At 40.6% G+C, this 11,227-nt stretch overlaps 1 protein-coding gene across 1 annotated transcript in view; it reads right to left on the reverse strand.

The window, feature by feature from the left end:
* SLC36A2 (solute carrier family 36 member 2) overlaps positions 1 to 11,008 on the reverse strand; it is a 42,473-nt gene extending 31,465 nt beyond the window's left edge. Inside the window, exons 1-4 of the mRNA XM_077138077.1 lie at positions 10,770 to 11,008; positions 7,789 to 7,879; positions 6,933 to 7,021; positions 6,295 to 6,390 (exon numbers count right to left, since the gene is read on the reverse strand). Coding sequence (XP_076994192.1) covers positions 6,295 to 6,390; positions 6,933 to 7,021; positions 7,789 to 7,879; positions 10,770 to 10,933 — 440 coding nt within the window. The 5' untranslated portion in view covers positions 10,934 to 11,008. The remainder of the gene's footprint in view (positions 1 to 6,294; positions 6,391 to 6,932; positions 7,022 to 7,788; positions 7,880 to 10,769) is intronic.
* Positions 11,009 to 11,227: the final 219 nt, after the last annotated feature.

Genomic DNA, 11,227 nt, shown 5'->3' on the forward strand with positions numbered 1-11,227 from the left:
GCTGTCGGGGGCTTGGAGCCCTGACCTAAACCTGTCTGTTGAGTATACTCCCGAAAAATGAGTAATCCAACAATGAATTGGTATTTAATGAAATTAAGTAGGCCTGTTTAAGTGCTAGCTGGTGTGTTACCTGGGTAACAGTGTAATTTTTAAAATGTTATTCAGTGTGTTAAGTGTTTAATGTCTATTTAATTATTTGGTGTGTTCAGTCTAGTTATCAATTGGCTTGTTACTTAAATATAATAAGTGTTAAATTTCTGCTTAAATTTGTTGATTGGACATTTGCACACCAATGTTTATAGCAGCGTTATTTACAATTGCAAAGAGATGGAAACAGCCAAAATGTCCATCAACAGAAGAATGGCTAAACAAACTGTGGTATATACATACGATGGAATATTATGCAGCTTTAAGACAAGATAAACTTATGAAACATGTAATAACGTGGATGGACCTAGAGAATATTATGCTGAGTGAGTCCAGCCAAAAACTAAAGGACAAATACTGTATGGTCCCACTGATGTGAACGGACATTCGAGAATAAACTTGAAATATGTCATTGGTAACAGAGTCCAGCAGGAGTTAGAAACAGGGTAAGACAATGGGTAATTGAAGCTGAAGGGACACAGACTGTGCAACAGGACTAGATACAAAAGCTCAAAAATGGACAGCACAATAATACCTAATTGTAAAGTAATCATGTTAAAACACTGAATGAAGCTGCATCTGAGCTATAGGGTTTTTTTTGGTTTTTTTGTTTGTTTGTTTGTTTTTGTTTTTTTTTACTATTATTACTACTTTTATTTCTTTTCTCTGTATTAACATTTTATATCTTTTTCTGTTGTGTTGCTAGTTCCTCTAAACCGATGCAAATGTACTAAGAAACGATGATCATGCATCTATGTGATGATGTTAAGAATTACTGAGTGCATATGTAGAATGGTATGATTTCTAAATGTTGTGTTAATTTCTTTTTTTTCTTTCCATTAATAAAAAAAATAAAAATAAATAAATAAATTTAAAAAAATAAAAAAAATTTGTTGATTGGTATGTGCCTGCATTTGTATTGGTCAGATGTTCCTAATTGGTTACTGATTACAGAAATTCTTTAAAGTGGGAACCTTCGGGTTGCATTGAAAATTGAAAAGTTTTTAGTTATGAGCCCATAAAAAGGGTTTGTTACTATAACATAATCTGGCCTGAAAATGACTTAAAATGAAAATACTACCATTACTGTTAAAATTAAAGATATTACAGTTAAAATTGTTCTGCAAAAAGGTAAAAAAGGGATAATATATTCAATCCTTTATTTGTCCCTCTCAAAAGTAATTTTGTGTTTCTGTTTCTTGTGTAACTAACTATCTATTTGTGTCTGTCTGCCTGTTCAGTGTATAGCCTCATACCCCCGGATGGTAAAAACAAAATAACAAAAAAAAAAATTTTTAAAGCTCCATTGGAGTTGCTTGAGAAAGAAGCAGGCAGTTTTATATCAATTTTATATAAGTTGGTACTTCTGAAGTAAAAGAATAAAAAGAGAAAAAAACTCTCTGAATGGCAAGATTCAAAACCTTAGTTTTGTAGTTATTGTAAACAAACTTGTACATTAGAAAGAAACCACCCCTGGAATTTCCCTAAGGTAGCAGGAAACTGCCAAAGGACTGTCTCAGGGAAAAAGCAAAGGCCTTTTCCAATTGTCCCGGCCACAGGAGAGGGCTAAGCACAGAAAGATGCGGGAGGTGTGGCTTAGAATTTTTTTTTTTACTCGGCCTGGAGAGTAAAAATGGTAAGTATAAAAAATGCTACAGAATAGGCTATGTTCGTTAATACTACTTTTTCCAATAATACCTTTGCAATGCAGCAACCAGATAATTATTAAAATATGATTAGCCTTGGGATAGGAGTAACTAAACAAAATCTAATTACCAAATTTCAGTAAGTAAAGTAAAAGGTCTTAGAAAGATATGGAAAAGTTTCCCTGGATTTAGGCTTAGAACAAATTAAACATTTGCAGTATATTTTCCAGAACTTGATAGCCAATGTATTTTTTTTTTAATTGTTTGTAATTTTAAGATATTGGGAAACAAACAGATTTTTTTCAACCTCTGAGAAAAGGGATTTTATATTGGATTTTGAATTGAATGAATGCAGTTTTATTCAGCTTGGGTATGTTATCCCTAAACTTACACAAGCTTCTGATAAAATAAGCTAGGCTAACTAAATAAGTTACATAAACTGGTCAATGTACCTGGCAGCAATACTTAGATAAAATAAAATAAAATTAAGAATATGCTGATGCTTCAAATGTACCCTATTTAGTATATCAGTTAAGCTCAGTAAGAAATATAAATGAATTTTTAAAGTAACCTTGATTATCTGGATTGAAAAGAATCTGGCTTTTGCTACTTGGTCATTTGTTACCTCAGTATGTCAAATTTGAATTTGTAGTGGCTTTATTAATGTTAAACAGTATTTTTCTGTCAGTAAATGCTGTCATAAATGGAAAAAACCTAACTCTTAGCATCAAAGAGTTTATATTCTAGTTCAAGGGCATAGTGTAAGATAGTAATAATGAAGGAATAAAAATACTGTAAAAATTTAAAAGTAGATTGATAAAGAATGGCCTAAGAAGACCTCATAGAAGAGATGACACTTATAAAAATGTCTAAATAAGAAAGTAGTATTTAAATAAATATAGTTCTGAACTAGTTTTTCTTAAAAGCCATAACTTAATTTTGTGAACGAACATATTCCTAGTATTATTTAGCATTTGGAAATCATGTTGAGAAAAAAAATTGAGGTTTTTTTTTTTCCTGGATATAAATCTTTTAAATATCAAAAAACTTATTATATTTCAAACTTGGAGCTTTTCTGACTTTTGAAGTTAGTGCTGAATTGGACTGAGAGATTTGGGGCATATTGTCATCATTCATGTGTTCTGAGTATAAAGTATATAGATGCCTGGCTGTGTTCTAAACCCAAGCATAAATTTCTTTCTTCTTCCATTATTTTGCAGTATTTCTGTGTCTGCTTCCCTTCACAAATACTGTTATTGGAAGAAAGTATGCAGGTTCAAAAAGCTTTGTAAATTCAATGTCAAATTCATTTCTGATTATGTGCAATCTGGATAAAAAAAAACTATAGGTGGAAGAGAGGGTGATAGAAAGTTTAAAAAAATGAATTTTGTTTGTTATAGTCATTGTTGACTCTAAGCTTTGAATGAATACAGAGTTGTAAAAAAGGAGTTTATGAAAGTGAATTCTGTCTATTATAGTCAGTGCTGACCGAAGTTTAATGTCTGTTTATCATATATTTCAAAAAAAAGAAAGCTCAAGTTTAGTTTTTTTTTCCCTGTTAAAATAACGTGGATTCTTAATCTGCTTTTAATGTAAAGTTTTAAAAAAGTTTTTCTTAATCATCCAAGTACTCTGTCTGGAAAACAAAGATTTTGCATCCATGTTAATTTTTATGTTGACATTATCATCCTTTATTTCAGAAAACAAGTCTTCTCACTGCTAAGGAGAAAACTGTTACAAATAATTTGTTCTTTCACCTTGTATAAGTAAGGTGCTAAATTGGTTTAAGCTATTGCATAGGAGGTGTTTGGAAGTATTACAATGGTTGAAGAGATTTTCTATCCTGTTGCTGGGGTTAAATTTGTATAGGTAAGATAATATTATTTGTATATTTAGAGACTGTGTGAAATTCCTAAAAAATTGACAATGTTCTCACTGTCCATGTTATATCCTGATACTAATCTGGATGATATTAAGCAATGGTATGGTCTTGTTCATCAAGGTTTCAGTTATTCTTAAAAAGCTGCAGATCATAGAAACTGCCAAATTATCAGTTGACTGCTTTGCTCTAATAGTTCTCTGAAAGTATGTGGTCAGCTATAGGTCAGCGCTCCATCTGTAACAAGGAAAGATTTTTTAAAAAGTCAGAACAAATATATAAATCATATTTTTATCTGTTAATGAACATAACTCCAGCAAATGTATAAAAAGTGAAACAGAGGGCAGTGAGACAGTGGCTCAGTGGTAGAGTTCTCGCCTGCCAGGCCGGAGACCCGGGTTCAATTCCTGGTGCCTGCCCATGTGAACAAAAAAAAAAGTGGAACAGAACAAAACCTCTAATATAGTTTGTTAATATAAAACAACTGTCTAATGTTTTTATTTCTGAAAGTAGCTTCATTTAAAAGTGCTTATAAAAATTAGAGCTTAGATTGTAATCTTTAACTGTTATCTTTGAGTTCTGAAATGTTGCTCTTTGTATAGACTAGTAGCTCCTTTGAACTTTAATATCTGTGTGACACGTAGACTCAAACTTAGTTCTCCAGCTCTGAAAGTCAGCACAAGTCCATAAAGCAACTGTTAAAAAAAAAAAAAAAAAACCTGAAAAAGATCAAATTCCAATTAAAGATATAATGGAATTGATCTGGTTAAAACTAATGTAAATCAATACACAAGATGAAAAAATAACATTGGCTGTATTTTAAAGCTTTAACTTTTGTGTGAGACAAAAAGAAGAAATGCTTATTTTGTCCAAAACTTAAATTTTTTGTAGCATACTATCTAATTTTCCTGGCCAGTTAATTTAAATACCCTAATTCAGCTTTGTTTGATATAGAACCTAGAATAAGGAATAAAATCTTAATATTCTGTATAAAGTAATGTTATGTCATGATGCACTTCAGAGCATTTTGGGCAGAAAATGAAAAAGTGTTTGCAAAGCCCCTTGAGGGATTGGGGAAAATAGAACTATTAAACTTCTCCACCTGGGGAATTCCTGACATTTTCTCAAGCAAGAGAGGCTCCCAATTTAATAAGCCAAGGCCTCAATTTTGACACATGCCCTTATGAAACTTATTTCTGTAATAGCAAATGGAATCTACTTATGATTAGTGCCTAAGAGTCATCTCAAGAAAATCCCTGCTGTTATTCAAATGCGGTCTCTCTCTAAGCCAGACTCTGAGCTTCTCCCCTACGTGGGACGTAATTTCCAGGGTGTAAGCCTGGCCCTGGCATCATGAAACATAACTGGCCCTGCCATCACATGACATAACTGGCCCTGGCATCATGAGAAATAAATTCCAAGGATGAGCCTGGCCCTGGTATCATGGATTAGTTGACCAAAAGGGGAAAAGAAATTACATTTCAATGACTAAGAGATTTCAAATGGAGTCAAGAGGTCATTCTGGAGGCTACTCTTATGTAAGTTTCAGCCAGATATTGCAAACTGCTACAGTATGGCAAACCCCAACCAACAGTATTCCTGGAAACCCTGAAAGATATCCTGGGCTCTATAAAATTTTACTTATTAAGTTTGTTTTTTCAGAGACTTAGAACCTCTAGATTGTTCCAATACCACAGAAGCTCTGAAACCCAGAAATACTGGACTCTCCAAGAATAACAGCTAGTTTTCATCCTTTTATCCCTATACCCCGTAATGACAATGCCTCTTTTTAGCCTTGAAGCAGTTAGAAGAATCATTGCCCAAATATCCTTGAAGATTGAGGATAATTATCAAATGAGAGGGAAGAACTGTAACCGAGAAATCAGGATTTAAGGGATGATTTTGATTACTGGATCATTATATAGATATTCCATTTTGCTTTTTGGTATACTGGACTAGAGAGAGGGAAATATTGAAATCTCTAAATTGTAATCCAGCTGCCTTGATCTCTGATAATGATGGCACAGCCTTTATCTTCTGCTCCTGTGATTGTAAAAAACTTGTGACTAACCTTCATTTGTACCCAGTTATCCAGTTTTCAACTTTAGAGCCTTGTAATCACTAAAGACAGCTCCTAATGTTTATTAATGGTCGTTGGTCAGCCCAGAACTAACCCACCCCAAGCCCGAAGTTATCTTGATCACTTAGACTGGATCTAACCAAAGTGGGCCCACCTGACATGTGCAGTGGCTTAGACTTTAACCTACAAGTCACCTATCCCTCACTACAATATTCTGCCATGTCCTTACCTGAAACCAAGCATGTAATCAATCTGTGCATGCTCAATAATCAGATCACCTCTAATTACAACAGCGGGGGACACTGTGTTCATTATCCTAAACCCTGCCCATCTTTTTCTCTAATAAAACTATCAGAATCACTGCAGTTCTGAGAGACAGATTTGGGGCCGATAGGCCATCTGCTCTCCTACTATGCGCCTAGAAATAAACTCTTTCTCTCTTTGAAACCCTGGTGTCTCAGGAATTGGTTATTGAGTGTGTTGGGCAAAAGAACCCACGGCCTTTGTCCATAACAACTGCAGGCAAAGCGCGAACAAGGTACCTTCCCCAGGAGGCGTGGCTCCGGAGCCAGGTGCTGGGGCTGGCTTCTAGGCCATGCAATACGGTATCCCCATAGTCCATAAAGGGTTTGTTAAGTCTGCAAGAGAGATGGCATATGTAGTAAACAAAAAGTAATTTTAATTATGATCATATACTCAAAAGTCAAGAAACACAAAGCAAGGCAGGGCACAGCTGGAAAGTGGAAAGAACGCTAGTGCAGAGACCTAAATTCCAATGCAGGCTTTGTTGCCTGGTGGCATCTTCTCCACGGCTTCCTTTCCTCACCTATCAAATGCTATGGTTACTACATATCAAGAGTGATAACGCATACCTTGCATGGGTACAGTAGCCTCCTTAGCTGTGATCCCATTGGCAATGGGGTCTCAGGCAGGGTTGGGCATGGATCATTTATGCCCAATTTACAGGGGAGCCCACAGAGACGCACCATGACCTGACTGACGTCACCTAATGAGTAAATTGGAAGCACTCACCTTCAGCACATGCCCTGAGAGTTTTTCTTTTCCTTGACCTTGTTGGAGAAACTGAAAAATTAAACTCTGGTTATGTGTAGGATATTTCAGAGATGTTCCTGATAACCACATACCGAAGGAATGGATGCGAGGGAGCTGCTTTCCTCACCTGTGACAGAAGCGCTGGGCACACCTGACGAGGATGTGCATGCAGTGACAGGCGACGGCACCCATGGCCAGCAAACTGAGCGGGCCCAGCTGGAGGACGGCCGGAGGCAAGGGGCAAGGAAAGAGAGAAGAGAACAGGCCCATGAAGAAAGCTGGGAGGAGGGATTTGTAGCTGTAGATATCACTAAGAACTCAAGGGATTTTCTAGCAAATGTTTTTTTGTTTGTTTTTCTTCTTTTTTTTCAGCCAAAGCTATTCTTTCAAGTATATTCTCTGGTGGAACTCCAAGAAAGTATAGGAAGCAATTGCAATGGGGAGCTATAGGCCTCTCCCGTGTCCTGGAGGAGATGCAGAGCATTCCCCATAATTTATGCTAATTGATGTAGGACAATAGATACCATGTTTTTATTAGCTATCATTAACTTAAAAAAAAATGTTTTCTACCATGTGTGAGATACTGCTAGGCACTGAGGCTATACAGACAGATAACACATGGTCCCTTCCTGTAGTAGACTAGTGGGTGAGATGGACAAAGATTATTATAATATGGCATGAAGGCATGCACATAAAAAAGGCATTCTAGTCAAATTGTTGGAACACTGGCCATAGACCAACCTGCATTCTACTAGGGAGGAAACCGAAGCCGGAGAGTGGACAAACAACTTGCTAAAGGCCACTTACAGTCCACGGGTGGAGCTGAGCTGAAACCCAAGCTGGATGTCTCAGCAGCAAGTCTGGACCGAGCTGCCTTCCAGGTACACTGCTCCTGTCAGGCTATAAACCCCGAAGGCCTCTCCTCCCACCCCCTCTCCTGCTACCCAGCTCACAACGGCCTTCCCAGTGACAGCCCTGCTTACCAGGACGCCTGCGTTCTTCATCGCCAGGGGTAGCCCCAGGATCCCTGTGCCCAAGTTGCCTTTCACCAGGTGAATCAAAGCCTGGAGGCCTCTAAATGGGAGGAAGTGGAAGTGAGGAGGGGGAGGGAGGAGAGGCAGCAGGTAGCTTCCCACAGCACACTGGCATCTGGGTTCAGCTGGGTAGGTGGGCACTGGCCATCTCTCAGTCCCCTTGTACTTGTGTAGCAGATCGGGCCCTCCTGTAGGGTGACCAAGAATCCTGGTTTTCCTGGAACTGTGCTGGGTATGGTGGCTGACACTCATCATGTGCCAGGTCCTGCACTAAGTACTTTATATAACTCATCTCACTTAATCCTCTTTTGAGACAGTGAAGTAGGTGCTCTTATTTACCCTATTTTGCAGATGAGGAAACTGAGACACAGAGATTTTATCAATGACTTAGCCACGGATATATTGAGGAGGCGGGATTGGAATCCAAGGCCATTTCAAAGACCCTGTTCTCCACTCCCTCCTCTGTGGGGAAATAGCCCAACACAGAATGAGTAATGGAACAACCCTATTTCATAATCGAGGAAACTGAGGCTCAGAGGGGGCAGTGACCAGCTCAAGGTCATAAAATTAGTGGCAGAGACAGGATTAAACTTCAGAAAAGGGAAAGGGGCAGGCAGAAAAAAAAAATCATTGTGATTTCTCCATAAATAGGTCAGATGACTTGAATTGCCAGGGGGAGTCTGACGGGACAAGGTGGTTTGGGGATCGGGCTCCAGAGGTGTTTATTTTCCGGCTAAGGATACCAGGGTTGGTAAACAGCATAGATTTCCCAGGAGAAAACTCAGACCCTTTCTTTAAGACAGATGTAAAGGTGGGTCTGTGGGACAAGGTCTAAACCACCAGGGAAAGACATTCCAGGGAGATGCCCTCTCTGTTGGTGAGTTACAAAACAAGTCTATTTCTACACTTCTTTGTACCTGGACCAGATTAAACCAAGGTGGGTGCTGGGTTTATATCCACAATCTTAGAAACCCTTGAAATGAGGAGACTTATTCTGAATAGCAGCAGCGGCATTTTGGAAGGAGTCTGGTCTCTGGGTTTGGATAAACCAGGGATGACAAGCTATGTCATCCTGGGCAACTGTGGCCAACTTTGTCAAGCCTTTCTAAGTGTTGAGAGCAATGATATTTTGAAACAATTGCCCCAATTATGCTAACCCCCTAAATCCTCTAATCTCTTGAGGATCTGTCTGCCCTTCAAGAGTTAAAAGAGAACAACTGGAAAAAGTGGGGGGCGGGGTGGTGGTGGAGAGTCTCTGCATGCCTTCCTCTCTCCCTGTGGGTGTCAGTATCGCTGACAAAGCCCTGCAGCCTACAGTGGGCCAGTGATGGGTTTGTTTTGCAACTAGGAACGGGTCAACAGGTCACTTTGGACATTTCTTACAAAACAGCTTAGGAAATCAGAATTTAACTTGGGCCACTCAGCCAGCTTCAAGACATAATGGGGTTAGTTGTGCAAAGCACTGGACTGGAAGTCAGGGGGCCTGAGATCTAGGCCGAACTCTCTGGGTGACTTTGGGGTGTCACTCATCGGAGTTATGGCACTTTTTTTTTTTATGGCAAAATCTCCAGAGTCCAGAGTCTCGTTTTACACGGAGAAATGGAGCACAGAAGTTATATCGCTTGCCCAAGCTGGCAAGCAGTGAGGAGGGAAATCCAACCCAGGCAATGTGACTGGAGGCATCCTGGTTACCCATTTTCCCTCCAGCCCTTCCAGCTCTGACTTGCTATAATCCTATGATTCTTTTTGGGGGGGGGACAGGGGAGGGCGGGTACATGCACCCGGTCTCCCTAACGGCAGGTGAGCATTCTACCACTGAGCCATCCGTGCACCCAGCCCTGTGAGTCTTAACCAGCTGAAGCTGCCACCAAACAGTGTCAGCCTAGGACACAAGCGCTCTGATTGAGAAATACCCCCACGTGGCAGTAGATGACACCAAGATCAAGCCTGTCCTGGTTCTCAGCATTCCTCAGGACGCACCTTGGGGCAGACAAACCTGCAGCAGTGCCAGGCACTGGGTCAGCCCCTAAATCATGCTGGATGGCTGTGGAGGGGGTAGCTGTGGAGAGGGACCTCTCCCTCCTTGACACCCCTCCCCCCACTCTCCCCCAACTTCAGATCTGGTTTCCTTTAATTCACATTGCCCACTCATTTATCCCAGTTTTGCGTATGGCAAATCAGGCTTAGAAAAGGGAAGGAGCCGTCACAGCTTGAACTCAGGCCTTTTCTCTGTCTAGGGCCTTTTTCTTACAGCAGCAGAACGTCTCCACTCTACCCCTCTCCTTACTTTCTTTTTTTAAGTGAAGTGGAGGGAAGGGAGCTACAGTCCTGTAGCTCAGCCTCCCTGCTTGTCTTCTTTTGCTAGACCCTCTCATTGTTACCATCTGAAACCTGCACAGGGGAAATAGAGGAAACCAGAATCTTCCACGTTTTTTGGTGCCATCACTGCAATTCCCATCTGAGGTAATGGAGTCTGGGGTAACTGCAGGATACCCGAGAGGAGTAAAAATAGGGGAGGAACCTATTTTTAGTTATCAGGAAGGTCACTATAGTTCTATGCTCAGGTTTCACCTATTCCTCCAAGAAGTTGGGGCTTCTGCCCTCCTCTTAACATTAGCTGGGTGGGGGGGAAGTTTCGGGCTAGCGCAGGAGTGTTTATCCTCCTAAAGACTCAGTGTGTGGCCAGAGGTAATTAGGCACTAATTTCCCCACGGCACACACCGGGGGATTGGATTACCACATCCCTAAAGGCTTTTGTGACTTTCTCTGCTCCTGCGCCTTTAAGCTCTTATCTGGACTCAGCCTCTGACTCCACCTTTTGCAACCTTGGTTTCCCCATCTGTATAATGGATTGGGTCAGCTATACCCACCTCACGAATTTTGCCAATCAATGCAAGCTTCCAGGCCAGAAGGCAGAAAACAGCACTCACGTTATGCCCTCGGTCTTCTCCAAGCACAGCGACTCTGAAGGGCTTCCTTCCAAGAAAGTGGAGTCGTTGTTCTGTAGCTTCTTGGCATTTTCTGGAGGGGACACGAGGTCCAGTTTGAGGGCAACAGTTCCGGGGGGACTCTCAACACTCTTTGTAACAGACATGATTGCTTCAGAAAGGGAGGGCTCAAGGTGACAAGGAGGTCTGCGCTGGAAGGAGACAAAGAGGGAGGTGTCTACTGCAGGTGCAAACTGCAGTTCAGTGGCCTGTGCCTTAGCAGGCTCTGGCCAAGCACAAATGAGGCCCCGCCCACCTCCCCCAGACAGCCCCTCCTCTTCCTCTGGGCCTGAAGAGGAGCCTCCCCTGGGAAGATGAGGGGGGGAGGGGAGGGATCTGGGAAGGGAGTCGCTCACCCTTATTGGTATTACCTAATGACAATGACCATGATGCCGGTAATC

Source organism: Tamandua tetradactyla, chromosome 20 (assembly GCF_023851605.1).
Source record: "Tamandua tetradactyla isolate mTamTet1 chromosome 20, mTamTet1.pri, whole genome shotgun sequence".
Lineage (NCBI taxonomy): Eukaryota > Metazoa > Chordata > Mammalia > Pilosa > Myrmecophagidae > Tamandua > Tamandua tetradactyla.